The sequence below is a fragment of the Montipora capricornis genome, chromosome 8 (assembly GCF_036669925.1).
Source record: "Montipora capricornis isolate CH-2021 chromosome 8, ASM3666992v2, whole genome shotgun sequence".
NCBI classification, from domain to species: domain Eukaryota; kingdom Metazoa; phylum Cnidaria; class Anthozoa; order Scleractinia; family Acroporidae; genus Montipora; species Montipora capricornis.
The window spans coordinates 53,192,314-53,212,370 of NC_090890.1; the positions used below are offsets into that span (position 1 = coordinate 53,192,314).

At 40.4% G+C, this 20,057-nt stretch overlaps 1 protein-coding gene across 1 annotated transcript in view; it reads left to right on the forward strand.

The window, feature by feature from the left end:
• LOC138059777 (E3 ubiquitin-protein ligase rnf213-alpha-like) overlaps positions 1 to 18,420 on the forward strand; it is a 212,574-nt gene extending 194,154 nt beyond the window's left edge. The window contains 19 exon segments of the mRNA XM_068905393.1: positions 1,493 to 1,546; positions 2,003 to 2,206; positions 2,474 to 2,552; positions 2,943 to 2,977; positions 3,836 to 3,933; positions 4,038 to 4,191; positions 4,735 to 4,909; positions 5,826 to 5,926; positions 6,026 to 6,083; positions 8,042 to 8,241; positions 8,599 to 8,740; positions 9,426 to 9,509; positions 9,973 to 10,153; positions 10,871 to 11,078; positions 12,510 to 12,584; positions 12,679 to 12,876; positions 15,704 to 15,752; positions 15,755 to 15,792; positions 18,250 to 18,420. Of these exon segments, the coding sequence (XP_068761494.1) occupies positions 1,493 to 1,546; positions 2,003 to 2,206; positions 2,474 to 2,552; positions 2,943 to 2,977; positions 3,836 to 3,933; positions 4,038 to 4,191; positions 4,735 to 4,909; positions 5,826 to 5,926; positions 6,026 to 6,083; positions 8,042 to 8,241; positions 8,599 to 8,740; positions 9,426 to 9,509; positions 9,973 to 10,153; positions 10,871 to 11,078; positions 12,510 to 12,584; positions 12,679 to 12,876; positions 15,704 to 15,752; positions 15,755 to 15,792; positions 18,250 to 18,420 (2,304 nt within the window).
• Positions 18,421 to 20,057: the final 1,637 nt, after the last annotated feature.

Here is a 20,057-nt window from a genome sequence, read left to right on the forward strand (position 1 = left end):
ACGAAGAAAAAGGCACTTGCGGTTGCCGTTTGCACCAGGCTCTAAAAAGACAAAAATAGATTGGAGAGCGAAGTGAGCCGAACGGGGAAATGGGAAAGAGGGGTGGATGGGGGGCTGCCCTTTGTGTAACTAGAACCCTGGCTATTCCGTGACAATAGTCGAAGACGTCTTTTCTCAAATGAGAAGGGCACCTGTAAATCTCACTGGTTGTTGAGTTGCAGTGTTTCGAATTGGTGGCTGCGAAATCCCCTACAAAGTATAGCCGGAGCGCATGAAATTGTGACAATAAAAAATACGTCATATAAATTTAACATTTTAATGTTCTCATCATTTCATTTTAACTCCATATATTCGCGTTTACCTGTACATTTTTATATACATTTTTCACAAATTGGTATGATGGATAAGTTTAACAAAACAACTGCAAATTGCTATAGTTCTCTGAATTTCGCACCGTGTAGGTTTTCAGCACCGGTGTCAGTCAGTCCCCGGGTCCTTGGTGAAGACAATAAGAGACAAAATACCCCTCCTTAGTTGGTATTCAATACCTTCAAGATTACTTGGGCTGTCCTCAAGAGACCTGCGCTCTGTACGTATTTTACGTCAACAGCCACGTTCGATAAACTGTAACTTTTTTCAGTAACATTCCAAAGCGCCCATAACAATTGGCACGGCCTATTAGACTAGAGATGTCCTGTTTGCAGTGCTCTGTCAAGCCAAATGATATCGCACATTATTTACTATTCCCAATATTGCATACTTTTAAAGGATGGGGATGTTTGGCCTTGTCATTATGCCATCCAACTTTCTTGGGGATAGATTCAAGTGCCCCAGTGACAACTGGTACAAATTTTGTTGTCTTCCTTTCACAGCCTTGTGAACTCCACTCTCCGCCCAGAAGAATTGTAATTGTTGTCAGACTCTCTTCTGGATTAATATTATTACTATTATTAGTATCATTATCATTTATATTATTATTGTTATTTTTGTTGTTGTATCAAGCGGTTTTTGATTCTCACTTAGTATTCCCTTTCAGTTGTGTAAACGTGAACCTTATTCTCGGTTTCACATGACGTCAGCTGCCATACCAAAGACATGACATGTTGGTGTCTCGACCCAATCCTCGGGGAATTAAACTCTATTATTGTCCAAACATGTTCTTTTGTTTTCTTTTTAAAACTTGACTGTTGATCACATGTGTGCAAAACAACAATACACGGTGACATTTATAGATTGGAAGTGTGTTTAACTTATTCAAATAAACACGAATTTGAATTAAATTTGGGAACAACGTAGTCCAACCCAGTTGGTGGCCAAAGCGACATTTGCATCTGGAGTATCCGTTGCAAATTCACCGCCCTGATCTGTGTCACGTGGCCACTTCCCTTTCATTTTTCTATTTTCATGTTGTCACCTCCTTTTGGATTTCTGTGAAAAACCAAATGCAGTTCTCAGTTAATCGTGTTAAATTTCTTTGACTTCACCGTTTTAGGCTCACCAAACCCTAGAAGAATTCATACAAGGTGGAACAGATTTGTCAAACAGAGTAAGAAAATCATTTCCTTGTGTTTTGCTTTTACTTTTGAGGTGCAGGGTTGCCGCAGTGGTGAGAGTACTTGCCTCCCACCAATGTGGCCCGGGTTCGATTCCCAGACTCGGCGTCATATGTGGGTTGTGTTTGTTGGTTCTCTACTCTGCACCAAGAGGTTTTCTCCGGATACTCCGGTTTCCTCTCTCCTCAAAAACCAACATTTGACTTGATTTGCATTACTTGTTTATTTCAGTTTGCAGTATCCCCAATTAGTGCTCCGGCGCTAGAACGATTAGACACTTAAATAAAGTTCCTTTCCTTTCCTTTCCCTACTTACTTTCCCACCTCCTTACTTTCACTTTATTGTCACTCATATTTATAGTGGGTTGTTAAAGAGTTTGCGGAAAATCATGCTCAGCAACAAAATATTTACTATTCATAGTATTCGTTATTTTTTCTTTATGCTCGCAGACCCGACCATTTGCCTTTCATCTTCTGAATAACACCTTGGGAGCTCCTGGTTTCCCCAGCACCAGAACCGCACCTGGTCGCTCAGCCATGGAACAGAACTTGTGCGAAATTGTCATTCATACTGTAATGGTGCTCCAGTGTATTGATCATGTGACCGTGTGTGAGCCACTGCGACTGATGATGGAAAACCCTGCCGCTTTAAGGGTACTGTTATTTCCTCAAGGCTTCTACCAAGTTGATGATTTAAGCCCAATCGAGTATCTTTGTTATCTTTGTTAACAGCTTATGTGGTTCCGTGTTCAGGTCATACACCATTTGCTTCTGTGCTATCCGAACAATCCGAAAAGATTATGTATTACGAGTTCTTAATGTCAACATTTATCGGCAGCTCCGTCCGAAGCCTAAAACGCCTGCATCCACATACACGGGATTTTTGGGTAACCAGGTTGCTAACCATTTTTTTGTTGTTAGAACGCCTTTTTACCCACAATGCCAGAGGACAACCTTCAAGAGGCGATGGCAGGGATGCAGGATACTGGGGCGTGGTACCGTAAGTGATCAAAAAGACGTTAGCTCTGCACAGCATAGCAATTATTTAACCTTTTGGGCCCCCGTCCCATTACGTCTTAATTATACATTTTGCTTTTGATAGAGAATTTCCATCACTTCAATGTAGGCATTCCGTACCAACTTAATTTTCTAATAAGTAGGTAGTACCTATAAATGAGTGAGCTACGTCTGTTTTTTGTCATATTGTTTTCTTTTTTGCTAGCTGAAAACAAGGAAAATTTGACCACAAACCCAAGGCGAAGATGAGAGAGCTCCGTGCATGTGCTTTAATTACTATCAACTCTTTACTTTGACCGACATTTTTAGTTTGTTGCTCTTTATTTCTGACTCGTTCATTGTCTTGTTCTCTTATTTTTTACCCTTTCTTTAGAGTGCCCCAAAGGACATCCGTATTACATCGGAGATGTAAGTATTACATTGATAAACGGTGGTCACCTGTGTAAACTAATTGTTATTTAAACTGCACGGCTGCCACTTGCACCATAAAAGCAACCTGGCAAAGTCCCCCATAAAGTGTTGTACGTTGACCCTGAAAAGCCCCTGCAGGAGTGCTTAATCACATGTTCAATCATGCAATCGATCCAACCTTTTTGGACGTCTCCGCTGTTTGTTCTTTTGTGACTTTATTTGACAGCAAGGTACAGTCTCTTTTTGTACCTGTTCCCCAAGAATTCCTTGTTCTTTCGCATAATGACCATGCCGAATCATTTCCAAGTTTCTTTACACTTCCTGGTGCATACTGTGTCTTGCCTTGAACACCTCGTGGACTTTTCCACTGTACGCTTTTTTGGTCATGGCTTTCTGGGTCCTGTGTACAACACCCGTATTCAAGGGCCATATATGGTTGTACTTTTGCTGTTTGAGGGCCGTGCGTTACATTCCCTTTACGAAGCCTGCTTATTGTCTTTGTGTAGATCTACTGGCTATTCCACAGTTTTATTGCTGAGACCATTCACTAAAAGATGGCTGTAACTGGTATTTTTTATCTTTTGAAGTCCTACTTTCTTTTGTTTTTGGATACCTTGCTTCAGCGGTTAAAAGCCCAGCATTGTGCAATTGTTTGAAAGAGAAAAGCCCTTGAGACACCTCCAAAGCCAACATACTAAGGCTTATGCACTCTGGCATTCTTTTGTTTTGTGTACATTTTTGTAACGAGTCCTTTTTTAGGCTCATCAATGTCAGGTGTTTAAATAAAGTTTTTCAGTTTCAGTTTAGTGTGGCAATGTCTTTGGTTAGACATCTCTGGTTTCCTTTTCTTTGCAGTGTGGTCGTCCTGTGGAAGTTAGAGTTTGTCCTGAATGCAAAGTCAACATCGGTGGGACTAGACACAATCTTTCTCAAGGAAATACTGTTGCTCAGAGGTATGTGCTGTTTCTTACTTAAACTGGATCAAGTTGCAAACGTATTCACTCGGCGACATTTTTCAGATATTCTTACTTTTTCGCCATGTTCTTTTTTTTTTCAGGGCTGATCGCACCATGAGAGGTCACGTGCTCGGTGATCCCACTGCAAGGTCTAAGAGTCTTGCTTCTGAGCGAAACCTTTCATCTGTCGTTGTTGGTATCACAAGAATCCTCATGCATTGCGCTATGATTGAAGGAGCCTGTCGCCAACCGCAGGTATGCTAAAGAAGTCCACGAGGCAAAATTGCAATTTGGCAATTCTAAACGGCTTTGATTTGATAAGAGAAGGGATTTGAATTGCCAAACATTTCTCGCACTGCTGTAAGGGCAATTGACTGACTGAGGAATAGCTGACACTACGCTAGGTGAATACCATTGTGGAAAACAGGAATAAATTTTTAAGTGAATCAAAATGTCTTTATTGTTCCTAGCGTATCGTTTCAGGTTTCTGCATCCGTGAAAAGTACTTGAACCTTCAAGGAAGAGTTTCCAGATGGGTGTAAATGCTCTGAGCGATTCATTGTTTCTGTTTAGTGTTATAAATCCCGAAATGTTCATATTAACTGTTATATAGGAAAATGCAGTTAACTCTGGCAGTGAAACTGTTTTCACTCTGAGCTGTTAAATGAGCTAAAATTTTAGGTTGAACTGTTGTGCTGAATCCACTATCATCAAAGCCCAGTTAACACCATTCTTACGCCCTTTTACTGAGTACGATTTTCGTGTAAACCTGAGAATATCTTGATTGTCCTTTATTAGGATGTGGCCTCCCTCATCAATCCCAGAGTTCCTCCTGAAGCATTGGCACGCTTTTTGTGGGATCACCTGCGAATGGATTTGGAACTTCTTGCCAAGAGCCTGGGGAGGAGTGTGGACGATACCATCCTGTGCATCCACATGATCCTTACATATATGACTTCGCATGTCTCAGATCGTAAGTTGGCAATTATTGCAAAAAAGAAGTTTTGCCAGTAACGAATTTACTTCTTACTTCTGCTGACTGACTGACTGATCCTGGACTTGCGAGGATGGGCCGAGCTAAAGACTTGTGTCTAAGATCTGAGGAATCTAAACTAAATTGAACATCTAAAAACGACATAGGGAAATCTTTTTTGACAAGCAATCTCCCCTATATGCAGAAGGTTTTTCTCTTTAATTTTGAGAGTGACAACTGCATTTTCTCACTAAGGTGAAGGATTGCAGAAAACCACCGTACGTCTCATTTGTGCTTCATTGAAAAGGCAAATGAGCATATTGTATCAATTTTCATTCCTTTGAAAAGTGAATTAATTTTCCGCAATCCCGCACCTCGCTCCCTTCCAATAAAAAAATTGGGTGTTAAATCAGTGCGCCGTACCCAAAGAGCTTTTCTCTTTAATGTCAAGTCCTTTTCTCGATGTCCGCATCTGAATACGTTCCTGAGTGATGCAATTCTGGTAAGAGCTCACAGATAATCTTTGCTAGCCGTAGAGTGGCCAGTAACTTAGTGGTTAGAACATGCAGCTAGATTGGCTGTCAGATATTTTCTGTGTCTTTCATAGTTCATGTATTTCTAACAGTTTGCAGAGTCGAAGGGTGGCTCTTATCTCTGATGCTAAGTGTGACTGTGTAATGCATTTATGAGCCATAATTGTGTTGATTTGACTACCTGACAGCGTGATGGGGTTCTTGCCACACAGATATTCCTCGTTCGCCACAGGCTTCAGTAATTAAGTGAGTTAAGGCATCGAGCTAGATCTCGGAAGGTCGTGGATTCTAATCCCACTGATCTAGCACTTAGATTCTTTTTAGTCATCATAATTTTTTTGCATTTTGAGTGTTTGCATTTAAAATAATTCCGATTTTTCCAGAACGACAAGCCATGGTTGTCGCACCTGATCTAACGTCTAAGGCGTCCCGGAGGGATTGGGAAACAGCGTTCAACACCAGTGTTCTGACTCCCACGATGACGGTACATATCCCTTATTCCTCTTTTTTTTTTTCCTTTTCCTTTTCTTATTTTTTTTGCAAGCATTTGGAGAGTTTGATAGTCTTGGCGTCTTTGTTTCAGAATCTCGAAGAACGTGTTCAATATTGTCTGGAGCTGTTAGTTGGGGACAATCGACTTGGTAAGCGGTATTTTTACATTCAACTCGAAAGATGATCAAAGGACAAATTGTCAGCTTCTAAGAGTTTTATCTAATCGCACCGAAAAGAAATCTTGCACCTGAGACCGAAATAAGATTTTCGATTCCAAGAACGAGGTGTCAAGTGAACTAATAATAATAATAATAATAATAATAATAATAATAATAATAATAATAATAATAATAATAACTTTATTATTAAGTCTCAAGGTTATTTAGCCGACCACGAGTGCTCTACATACAGGGGAGACTACAAATTAACTGAAGTTAAAATCAAATGTTGGTTTTTGAGGAGAAGGGAAAGCTGGAGTACCCGGGGAAAAACCGAGAAACTAAACCCACATATGGCGTCGAATCCGGGAATCGATCCCGGGCTACATTGGTGGAAGGCGAGTGCTCTTGCACTGCGTCAGCCCTGCTCTGTTATATTCAACGTGTTTGACTATTGTACAGGTTTCAAAAGCTCGTGTCTTTTTTAACAAGACTGCATCTCTAACGGAAAGATGACCTTGAACAGAATTCCTGTTACCATCGAAACTATAGAGTACGTAGTGAAATGATTACGTTCCTAAGAACTTCGTCCACGGAATTGAAGAATAACTGAGATGCAGTCTTTTTGAAGAAGGACGCAGATAGTTACTATCAGATAGTACACGCGCTATGATTGGTCAATTCGGCGGGCTGTTTTCTAGAATACGGTCAGTTAGCTATTTACGAAGTGAACAGGGGCCGGTTTTTCGAAGCATGGTTAGCGCTAACCGGCGTTAAATACCATGGAAACCTATAGGTTCTGATACCTCTTAACCAACGGTTTGCGCTAACCGGGCTTCGAGCAACCGGTCCCAGGATTTTAGAGCAATCCAGTCGAACGGAACTTGAACCCAAAGCGTCGGCATGCAAATCTGGCGCTGCAACCATTAGGCTAGGCCGTCGACTTCACACCTCTTTCCTTAGTTTCTCAGTTACAAAGAATAAGCAACCTACAAAACATTGAGACATTGACATTAAGAGTGTGCAGAGACGAGCGGCACGTTTTGTTAAAAAGGAATAAAGCACCACTCCTTAAACGGTCACGAAAATTCTAAATCATTTGAGAACACTCTAGAAAAAGAGGAAAGTGTCACGACTTACAGTGATGTTTAAAGTAGTTTCTGGCCTATCAGTCACACGATTTCCACCCTACATATCAAATAAAAGGCGACAGGGTACTAGGCAATTCCATCCTAAGAAATTCGTTCAAGTCAGTGCCAAAACAAACAAACACCAACACAGTTGTATTGCACGTACAATCAAAGAATGGAGCTCTTTACCAAACAGAGTCATTGAAGAGCAGTCAGTGGAAGCTTTCAAAACGGCTGTCAGATGCCATGTTAAAAAAAAACGCTGTCCCCGGAACTTTTTTTATCATTATTTATTTATTTATTTATTTATTTATTTATTTATTTATTTATTTATTTATTTATTTATTTATTTAGCACTTGCACCTTTTCTTATATTTCAACACCAACACATACACATTTGCACGTCTGTCGTGATGGGTTATGCCTTTTTGCAGATCAGTCAATTAGAATTAGGAGAAACAACGAGGATAAAGGCTACAAGAACTTCACCTGAAAATATAACTTCGACGAACTTTCAAGTAATCGGATCTAAATTGTGTTACAAACAAACAAGCATCAACGGCGTGCAAATGTAGAGAAAAAAATGGAGGATTTATCGTCGTGTGCTCACGTCGTCAATTCAAATTGACCTGTTATTTCTCGCTGTTCTTAGGAAAGGAATTGCAAAGAAATCTATCAAAATGCAAAACTTATTGTTTTTGCTCAGTAACCTTTTGTGGCGTTTTCGCCCTTGTCTAAGTTGTTGCTTAAGCTCTCTACTTACGTAAACAACGATTAACGTGCTTCTTCATGCTTCTGTACTTGAGCAATTTTTTCTAGGCAATAATCCCTTGATGCGGCAGCTCTATGAAGTGGATGTCCCTCCGGATACTCTCACCAGCGGCATATCACCTTCCTGTCCAGCCCTATGGAGATACCGGACTCAGGTCACCCTAGACCACTTCTCACACACCTTTCAGCAAGAAGTTCTCTCCACCGGTGCTGACAAGAACAAAGTGTTAGCAGAGTTTTTGCGACAGGTAAACTAACCACCACAGACGCAGCCTCCAGAGGTTATACAAGTGCTGCTTTGCTTAAAAAGTCCGTTTTCGATTTTTTTGGTCGGCCGTTAAAGTCATTATTCTTCACCTTCCAGGCATCTTACTCTTGGCAGCCAGTGTGAACGCGGGTAAATCAGAAAATTGCTCTCGAAGAACAGCGTTACTCAAAATGCGAAGAATTTGAAGAATTTAAAGAATTTTCTTCCATAATCGAACTTAGAACTAACTAACTTTTCCAAAATAATTATCTCACTGAAACCAATTTTAGAAAGGGGAAAATAAAACGCAAACCAAGCACTATTCATGTCACTTTACTCTTTTGGATTTCACCTTTAGGAACACAAACTTCGTGCGCTTCGCTTCCTGCCTGATATTGTGAAATTACAACGTCTTCTCATGGACAAATTTCATCGCCGAATCGACAGAACAGAGGCAGAGAACATCAGGATACGAGATTTTCTCAAAAAGATCCCTTCTAGTAAGTCCGTCTTCATCACAGATGTGGGAATACAAGTGCCCCCCCCCCCCCCCCCCCTTACCCTCTGGAAATAGGCAAAGAGTTTTGTGATGGAAACGATTTATTTGTTTAGGGTGTTTTCAAGACTCGCTTATGCTTTGTTTTTACGAAACGTCTTGGTCGCCATACATTTTGCTTTCCATAAACCAAGTAACATCGTCCATGTTTGTGTGCAGAAGTAAACATTCGGGAACTTCTTTTCTATCAGTTTGAAATCACGGCAGTTGATCTCGTGAGCGAAGACCAAGAACTCATTTCACTCCGTTCTCAAGATGACAAAAAAATGTACTGAAACGTAAAACACACCGAAGAGCGAACCAAGTCATTGTTGCCCCGTAAACGTATTGTTTAGCAGCGTTTCTTGACCCTCGCTGTCATCATTGGCAAAGCCCCTAATAATTCATTCCAAAAATTTTATTTATTTATTTATTTATTTATTTTGTGATTCGCCCAAGGGCAGGTGATAATACAATAGGACTCTAGGTCCCCTATATAATATTAACACCATTTCTTTGTATTGGCTCTTATCATCCCCGGATAATCCTTACATGCCAACAAAACGATGTCAGTCCTTCGAGAGCATTTAAGCCTTTAGAAGCAGATGGTGTTACTTGAATTAACTTTTTTTCTGTGTTTCTATTTACAGAATCGGCGAAAGATGAACTCACTTTTCTGATAGCGAGTTTCAACAAAGCGTGGAATCATGTGCGACAAAGTCTTGACCAGCGAGGTATGCTTTAATTTGACGCTTATGTCTTAAATGCAAGGAGGTGTTTTTTTTCCTGTTGTCGATGATAACTCGAGGATAGTTGGAAAGGAGCACTCGACCAAAAACGCTGAGAATTTTGATAACGACCATTAGAAAGGTGTTCCATCGCAGAACCTCAGTCAAATACATTCTTAATTATCCTGATTTGCAACTGAATTTCAATGTGTTCGAAGAGTCACCGAGTGTATTAGCAACTGGTTGGCACAGATTATATCAACCTTATGTCATTGGAATCTCTCTCTTAAACGAAGTGCCAAAACGTTGAGAAATCTGGTTTATTATAACGCGGTTTCGTTGTATCGGGGTCCCCTTCCGAGCCACATACATGTGCGAAAAAGACTTTCGTTAAATCGTAGTATGCACGTCTGTTAAATCGAGGTCCCATTGTACTGTTGCCGTACTTAACTTTCCTTTATTCAATCAGGGCGTCTTCGTCCCCCAAGCGACTTGTGTCAGATTCCCATGGATAACTCGCGCCCTCTGGCTTTGTTGCTACCCAGTACGTCTGGGATGGGTATCTGCTCAATGGCCCTGGTATTCTACCTCACCACGGTTCACAACGAATTCAACGAGCGATATCAGAATTTGGTTGGTGGAGAAGTGAAGTAAGTGTGAAGAAACACCTATCAAACATTCACTCATGCCTGTATCTGTGCTACACTCCGTACCATGCATGAATTGATGGTACAAGTGTGTTTGGTCAGATTTATTGATTCAAGAGCACTGCTAATTCCTGTTTTCTTTCCATCTCTAATACCTTGACTAATTCTATTCATGTTACTTTGCATGGACATTACAGAGTTACAACGTTCGCTTTTTAGCATAACAACATTATGTATTTTGGTTTGGTTATGGTTATCACGTACTTTCTGTTCAATGATTCCACACTTGTAGTCACAGCGATTAGTCAGTACCCATTTCTACTGAAGAATAGCCCACTTTCGATATATTAAAATTCAGTCCTAAACAAAAGACATCATCTCGAGGCCCTGGGGAATAAATATAAGGATATGTATGAGTTTATTCCCCAGAACCTCGAGATGATGCCTTTGGTGTAGGATTGAATTGGAATATATCGAAAGTGGGCTATTGCACGGGAACTAATTCATGAAGAAATCCGTACAGCGCTTGTTGCGCTGGGCGCTACCCTAATAGGTTATATGCCATGCAAAAGAGTTCTCGGTCCACCTACACACCAGACACGGTGTTCGTCCCTTGTGAAGCTAATGATGGAAATAAGTGCTTTCCTAATGCAGCTGTGTTGTGAGTGGGCGTAAGGGCTGTTGGCTAATATCTTTTTCCAATTAATCGAACCATCTCAGGGACCTCCCTCATATACAGCTGCAAGACGTTACCACATCTCAGCTGATTTCGTATGACACAGAGAGAGACCTCCTGCCTCTCATCTTAGCTCAGTGTAACTACTCACTAGAGGTGGGCAAGGGAACATTGGTCCAGTACAACTGGGACGCTCTTGAAAGGCAGCTGATCGACAGGTTCATAGGGAGAAGACCACTGATTGATTTCAAAGTGAGTAAAAAGATACTAGTCGTTTGCTCACGTGAATTTAACTCTATTCTTATGAAAACACTATCTTGTGTAAGAATCATGGCCGAGTTAGGTAAAAGAAAACTCTACATTTTGAATTGCAACAACAACAAAGGCCTTAGCGGAGTTACACCTAAAGCCACTCCATTTAATTTTTGTTATTTTTCACTGAACATCCATTTGAGATAGTATTCAGTAGTTGTTTTCCAGAAAGTTTACAATCCCAGCTTGGTTCTGGGATGGTTTTTTTTTTCAACAACTTCAGTGCTCGTTCACCAATGGCCCAATCTGAACGTATATACTTTTCTTTTGGTTGTTTGGTGCCCAGGCATATAACAGTCTCGAACTCTATAGGTCATAGATATCAATAGAAATACGTTATCTTTGAGTTAAGTAAAACCGTATACAAGAAGATGTCAGCTTCACTTCGCAACATGCAGGGCATGTATTTTTACGTTTGTTTTGCACGGGTTAGGCCTGGAATCGAGCAGAGTTAGGATGATACATAAATGGTAAGGTTTCCAAAAAACCCTTACAACGAAATACAGTAAACAGTGATAAACTAACGCCAAAAGCGGCGAAAGCTGATCATAATGACCTCTAAGGATATAACTGAGACCAAAAAGAAAGTCTGCCGGACAAACCCCACCGTCCGAGAGTTTAAAAAGAAGATGAAATCTGAAAACAATAATTAGTCCATTCTCGTTTCCAGATCCCAGCGTATCTCTTAGCCGGCGGAGCCTTCTCACGTAAAAACGAAGGGCTCTGGATTGGAAACATAGGAAATTCAAGTTTTTTTCATTTGTTAGCTTGCGAACATTAAATTCTTGAACCGGAAGTAAAACTGGATGATGTGGTGCAATGGGGTCTGCTGGTGCGATATGATTGGATTGTCTGTTAAAAACTATATTACGGTACTTATAGTTTTAGTTTTAATAATGTCCTCTCGTCCTCAGCATCTACTTTCGCTGTTTTGATATCAACAATGTTTTGAGACATTTGTATAGAAGGTTTAGAGAGTTGTCTTGTTCCGGCCTAATCGACATTTTGCTAAGTTGAAGCCACTTAAAGTTTCACATAAAGACTCTTTGAATGTAATGCTTCTGAGTGCTGCCATGTTTAGTACTATTGACGATTCATGTATGAATTCGAGAAGTCCTAGAATCTGGGACCGCAATTCCTATGTCTCCAGAGCCCGTCGTTTTCTCGTGCGAAGGCCCGAACAGCTAAGAGAAACGATGGGATCTGGGAAGGAGAATTTGATTGGTCAAGCTATGGGAATTTTAAATTGAGTGTGCTTAATCTGACTCGCGCTTCTAGAAATAGTTACCATTCATAGGCGCCTTTGGCTTCTTGGTGGTTCCCTGATCAAATTTTTTTTTTTTTTGAATTTGCTTAAAATTCTCACTACAGGATGAAAGGTTTGCGTTCAGCAGAGAGATTCAGCTGGACTTCGTTTTTGCTGCTGTGAAAGTCAAAGTTCCTCAGGTATGAGAGCATTTTAAGAGAATGGAAAGGCTTTTTCCTATGGATTAATGAAAATATAGTCTAACTAAACTGCATACATTTTGCTTCCGCACAGATTCCGTTAAGTTCAGCTGTCAGCCGTCAAATCATAACCGATTTCCGGTCTCTCACAGACATCTGTGACGTGTTATCATCTCTGGACATTGCCATTGGTTTCCTTTCTTCCACCGGTGGGAAACCCGATTTGTTACTGAATGAGTACCTGGGAGGGGTACTACGCATGCCTCAGCAAAACAGTCTTCGGAGTCTGAAGGTAATAATGACTTTTAACCTGCGCATTTGATCCCAAACTTCCCTCGACTGATGAAGACACTCGACAGTATTGTCTAGACACTGGATCTTTGAATTAATTTTCTTAATCTACATTCATAATTCTCCAAACCAGAGTAACATCAACCTGGTTGCAGTGTGAACCCTAACTAACGTTACTCTTGGCTTAGTTTACCAATTGACAAGACGACACTTTCTACGCAGCCACGCTCTTGTCATTTGCAGGTTCTTAAGGTGTTAACAATGGTAACTAATTTAACTTAGAACTGAAAGCCAAGGTTAATGTGGCGAGTGTATCTGGATCATTTTTCGATAAACGATAAAACTAATACAATAATAAGAAACAGTTACGTATTTACCTAACAGTGGGAGCCCGTATCCAGGATCCTACAACTTCAATACCAGGTGTACGTAAAGAACAACAGCAAAAGCAAGGTGACACACGCTAACACCATTGACCGGGTGAAATGGTTGTGCGCATGCGTGATGTGTTGGTCACACCGGGTTGGTGTTCGCGTGTGTCACCTTGCTTTTATTGTTGTTCTAAGTAAAGGCATTTTCACAGATCAAGCTATACTACGACCAAAAAATCAATTCTTCTTTTTCTTTGGATTTCAAAACTGTTAGCTATACACTAAGTGACCCAAGTTTTAAGTCTTGATTTAAAAAAAGACGCCTGTTTATCTTAACTGGAATTTTCCTATTTAATGGTCCGCCATTACTTACTTTAAAATCTTGAGAGAGCTTTGTCGAGGACAAAATCTTCGGACGGCAGACTCACAAGTTTAAAAATCCAATGCGTGTGTACGCGGCTGAATTAACATGCAGCATGGGAGTTTCGGGCTTTCAGATTTTGCATATATGTTAAGCTGCATTCACACGCTGAGGTTTTAAGCTAGTGCATGAGCAAGTGACATCACATTCCGTAGATCCAACCCTCTGAGGTCCAATCGGTCAGTTTTGAACGTGAGTTATAACGGACGGTGAAATCCAAAACTTACACTTAAAAGTAAATAGTCTTCGGATAAAGGTCAAACCTCAAAATTTTTGCCAGTCGGGTGTTACGCAAACAGACCTTCAAACTCTGAAGAAAAGAAAAGGAAGTGATTTTTTTTTTTAATCATAGTAGCACTTTAAATGAGATTGGCTTGCACGAGTGACCATTTTCAATCCCATGGGCAAAAATTTCTCATACAAGACTTATTATTTGCTAGAAAGGTCTGGTTTCGCAGGAAAATCAATCATAAAATAACTCGATCTGTGAAAACGCTGTTAGACAAATACATTGAAGTTGTACGCTCTCAGTCATAAGCTCCTGCTAAAAGAACATAGGGATACCAGTATTCCAGAATAGAATTCTCTACTTGCACAAATCCCATAATACAACTCTTTTACCCCAAAAAAATTTGCATAGGCTCTGTTTTCGATTTCTCTTGGGACAACTTCATTCCAAGGAGAAATTGCAAACAATTAATTTGAAAACTTTGGGGGGGCGGGGGGTAAAGAGATGTATTGTGGGATTTGTGCAAGTAGAGAATGCCTGGATTGCAAGGATGAAGTTTCAAGAAGGCAATCGGTATGATTGTTAGATCATCATCACCAGCTATTTCAAGTTATTAGAAATAGCGGCAAACCTTGCTAAGTAATTAGATGTAACCTCTAATTTAATTGGCTCAGTAGGTCGTAAGCGTTTTTTTTGTTTTTATGTTCGGGTCCATTGCCTCAGTTGTATATATTTAGTATTTCCTAAACCAATCCCGAGAGCCGTTGTTAAACTTGCGTCCTGATACAAGACGAACACATCGTCTTGGCCAGACATTTTTGACATTTGAGCCTGCACCACAACAGTGGCTTTTCCCAATCGATTATAAAAATGGTCTACAAAATTACAAAGCTTTGTATGAGAAGCGATGGAATTACGGAAAATACGAGAACAATTACAGTTGTTTTTTAGTTTGCCAAATCGAGCATTATTCAACGACGTTTCAGCGCCATATTAATTCCATACCTTTCCCTCGGAACGATATCAATTTGCAACTTCAGATCCAGTCAAGGCCTTACAAATCACTGACGAAAGAATCGGAAGATGACATACTTGATAAGAAATGGAAAAAAATCTTTAGACGCTACATAATTCGCCCAACTCGAGTCATAAAATACAGATAAAACCCTATCTGGAAAATAAAAGTCTGATATTCGCTTATAAATTTACCTTTCCTTTCGGCTGTTAAAAACCGTACCCAATGAAAGAAGTCCCGAGAAGAAAGGTTGACATGTCGCGCAGTTCCGTTCCTTGGTAAAGAAGGCAACGATTTCTCTGTCTTTGCGCTATGTTCTCGCACGAAAAATCTGCATATGTGGTACCAAATAGCAAAAGCCAGGCTTTTTAAGCCTGCAGTTTTCTAGGACAGCAGTTTAAAGTTAAGCCTGCGATCGTTCTTCAAAGCAGTCTCAAGCCTTCGCACAAGAGCATCTCGCGGGAATTGCGCGCGCAGTTAATTTTCATGTTTGAAATTTCTTGTGCTATTGCAAGTATTTATATTTTGCTGGCGTTTAAAATAGTTTATTTAGAAGATACCAATTCTCAAAGTACAAGCCGACTCGAGGATCATACATGACGAATAAGAAAGATCACAAGACTTCCTTAATAATTCTTTCCATATCATAAAATGTCCCTCTGTTTCGAGCGAGTTGCTGTGTCATACTTGCTTTATGCGCGAGCTCAAATGTCCAAATTTTTTGGCCATGGTTCATCTTTATTAACAAATCACCATGAATTTGTGTGAACTGTGACTTTGTTCTCTTCGTAGGCCCAGCAGTGTTGTCAGTTACGTCATGTGATCGCCCTGTGGCGCTTGCTTTCCTGGAGAGAGCGAAAATTCTGATAACACGAGGCCAGGTAAGGAGCTTAAATGTTCCATATCCTCATGAAAATCGGAATTTAGAAAATGAATAGAATTTAAACGCTAAAAGATTTTAAAAATGCATTTAAAAAAGGGAACGACGTTTGGGCGCTACGTTACGCCATTATCACGTTAAAAAGTGAAAACGGGTAAGGTGTAGACAATACGTAAAATATTTTCGGGTCTTATTGGTATAATTTCCAAGGTACGAAACACCATAAGGAAAAAAGAAAAAGAAGAAATGTACGAAAGTGTCACGTAACAGTTTGGCAGGAATGGAGTAGGCTTGCGTGTTAAGAGAAGGCTTGAAGTCCTTTATACACAACACCTCGTAGACTAAGCAATCAAACCTTTCAAAAGGTGGCCAGTCTTTGTTCTGTTGTTGCCATGCTGTGTTTCAAGGTGTTTACCGATGGTTGAATAACAGTGTTCACTTATGCGTTGATGTAAGTGTCGGGCAGTGACCCCGACATAATTTGCATCGCACAAATCACATTGGAACAAGTATAGAACGCATTGAGTGTTGACGATCGGGGGCTTGTTTTCCTTGGCACTCAGAGTTTGTGACAGTTTTCTGCTTGTGAAGACAGGTTTTACGTTAACATCGATCTTTGTTCCCAGAGAACAGATATCTTTGCGTACGCGATCGGCTGATCGCTGATCTTTAAAAGGCAATACTGTGTAAACAGATGGGTCTGCTGAAGGCACGGTGTGTATTTCATTATCTGGTTCCTGGCTGAACTTTTATATGGTGGAATCGACAATTTTTTTTTGGATAGCAAAGCTTTGAAAACGTGGTGCGTAACTTGTTGCATTCTTTTACAAAGCCCTCTTTGGTGGAACATAGACAGTACGCACGGTTAACCATCGTGTTGTCTAGGCCTTTCTTGTATCTGCTGTCGACGTGGCTTTGGAAATGGATTAGCAGTCCTGTGTCGGTTGGTTTTCTGTAGACTTCAGTTGTTAGAGTGCCACCACATCTTGTCAAGCTGCCAAACTGTTTACGTGACACTTTCGTACATTTACTCTTTTTCTTTTTTCCTTATTGTGTTTCTTACCTTGGGAATTCTACCCAAAGGACCCGCAAATATTTTACGTATTGTTTCACATTTTATATATTCGTATTGCACCTTATACTCTTTCACTTTTAACTTGATAATGGCGTAACGTAGCGCCGAAACGTCATTTGCTTTTTTACATGTGTTTTAAAAATCTTTTAGCGTTTCAATATCGGAATTTACAAGAAAAATGCGACTTAAGGGATGGACGAGTTTTCATAGTTAAAAATCCATATTTTTGTGTGACACATCTTCCACAGAAGAACTGGAATTTTCAAATTGCAGGTTTATGTGGTAAATTCGAAAAGCGTGTTGTTTCGTTCACTGGAGGCAGTGTGGCCCAGTGGTCAGGGCGCTTGCCTTGAGATCCGGAGATCCCGGGTTCAAGACCCGCTCTGACCGCTCGTTGAATTTGATCCTGGTAGTCCCTGGTTCAACTTCCCAGCCGCACTTGTAAATAGCCAACTGGTTTGCCTCCAGCCAGTTGGGATTCTTAACAGTTGTTGTTCTGTTCTGTCGGTTCGTTGTGTTTCATTGGCCTTGAAAAGGCCCTATGGGGAGCGGTCAATTAAGTGTGTATGTATGTATGTATGTATGTATGTATGTATGTCAGCAGCCACGTGTTCCTGAATGTACGTCGCAATAGGCCATTTCCGAGTTCATGTCTGCCTCCTCTTCAAAGCGAGTCTAAGTGCGAAGTTTTTCTTATGAAAATTAGTTTTCATTCATATGTAAAGTAAAACTAATTACGATCACAAAAACGTCGCACTTGGACTCGCTTTGAAGAGGAGGCAGACATGAACTTGGAAATGGCCAATTCCCTTGTTTACCGAGAAGAGTAAGACTAACGCGGTTATTGCGTTACAATGGCGGCAAATAGGAACGTATTCGGCAGTGATTAACTTACTATTCGTCCAGATTGCATACCTTTTTTCGTAGAGATGCTCTAGATGACGAAGGGTTTAAGTAGGAAAATGGAAAAAAATAAGTTATGGTCGATCCACGGACCGGAGCGTATGGAGCAATTCATGAACTTTACCCACCAAGCCGTCCAACCAAGCCGTCAACACCAGCAAAAACCAATGTGGGTTGAGTTTGCTGGTTCTCGACTCTGCTCCGAGAGGTTTTATCCTGCTACTCCGGTTTTCCCCGCTCCTCAAAAACCAGCATTTGATTTGATTTGCGTTAATTTGTTGATCTCAGTTTACAGTGTCCCCAATTGGTCCTCCAGCGCTAGGAGACTAGACACTTAATTAAAGTTCCAATCCTTTTCACATTGTGTTCATTAAGATATTTTACTCATTCAGACTCCTCCACCGTTTTGTTTTGGTGGGCGCATAAAAAACATTGTTGATTCATGTTTACAATACAGATGATGTTTGCGTCATTTTGTAGGATCCCTTTGAACAGATTCCAGACAATTACAAGCATGTTATCCCTTCGAAACAAATGGTGAAATTCAGCAATAAGATGATTAGGGTTGATTTGGACCGTTTTGTTTGCGAAGTACTGGAACTCATTCTGCTCAATCTTAGGGTTGAGCCTAGACCTGGGAGGAGGAAATGAGGTATTTTACTTGCAGTTAGTGCAGACCTTATTGTAATGGGTGATCGGTCGTAAGAATTGAAGGTTGTCGTGTTGTGAGAACAACACTTGTTCTTTGAGACTGTCAGGGAAAACAGAATAAGATGATACTGGTCAAGCAATAGTCTCCCCCGATTGTCTTGTAGACACCTGACAGCTTTAGGAGGATTGTTTGTGGTTCTTTTAGGTTTTAATTTCGAGTGTCGAAAATAATTTGATGATTGAACAGTAAATTCGTGGTTGTTGCGGATTTGTATACTGAGCAGATTGATTGACAAAAATTCGCGTCTCATTCTGAGAAATCTATTGCTAGTTTCCGCTTTTATCGACGGGCATGTTTTTCAACTAAAACGAAGAAAATGTTTGAACAAGGGCAAAGTTCTATTCCCAGAGATTAATTTGGGACTCTAACACGGTCGAAGTGTAGGATCCCCACAGATTCCGAAGGAATAAACGGATTTTAACACGCTAGTAATCTTCCCTAGTAATCTTTACCTCGCCGCTTCTCGGCTGGCTAAACATCCATCACTAGCCATTGACACGATTTGCTCGCCCCGTTGCTCGGAGGTGAATAGCAAAGTATATGCGGGGTCGGAGTAGCCAATCAGAGCGCGCCTTCAAACTATCCACTGTTTAAGTATATATAAATAGATTTAACAACGTTCATTAATCTTCATGTGCTCACTCTTTTATGCTACACATGCGTATCTCTTTTACACAACTTATAAGTAGGGTGGGGAGGGTACAATTAGAACTGGTATACTACCATGAAGGCATCACACTGCCCCCTTTAAGACTACAACTTTTTGACTTAGATAACATTTGATATATAGGAGGAGCGCCCAAGTTCTCTATACTGCGACTTGCAAGTCAAAAAAAGAGCGGAAACCTTAAACTAGGCTCACACTTACAATCAATCAAGTTTAAGACATCAGCATTCGCCACAGGTAACCCCGTACTAATTCAAGCATATCAGTCTCTTTCTTAAGCTTGTGTGACTATATACAATGGCATCTCGACAGCAAAGGGACCACGAATCCAATTCAAGGACTCGGACGAATTGCCGCAAAATGTGCAGATTAACAACAGGGTGAGCTCTGGCGTGGGCGAACATCTGTTGAGGTGTGTGGACCGATTATCATGACAAAAGGGAGTCTTGATCGGCTTAAGGCATTCGTTATAATACGTTCAACTTCATGTTGTTAACCTTTTTTTTCTTGGTCAATTCCTGTGGTGACGCTGACGTTTATTTGAACATCTGTTGCAAACGAGTAGTCAGCATCTGCTGCCATTTTTATAAATGTCTTTAAGTAGTCTTTTTCACTATGCGCTTCTTTGCCCAGATTAGAAAATGGGGCATATTCAATATTCTTAATTGAATTTTTGAGGAGGCGAGAGATATTTGTGGAATTGCAATTTTTACTTTTGGGGAGTTAGTTGTTGTTCTTTGTTCTGAAGAACGGCATCGAGTATTCCGTCTCTATCCCTCGAGATGAGAAGATGATCATTTAGAATTTTACCGAATTTGCACAAATAAGAAAAAAGCAAAAAAGTACAAAAATGCAACATTATAGACTCATGCAAAGATGAGCAATCACTGGAAAAAGCTTTTTAAAGTA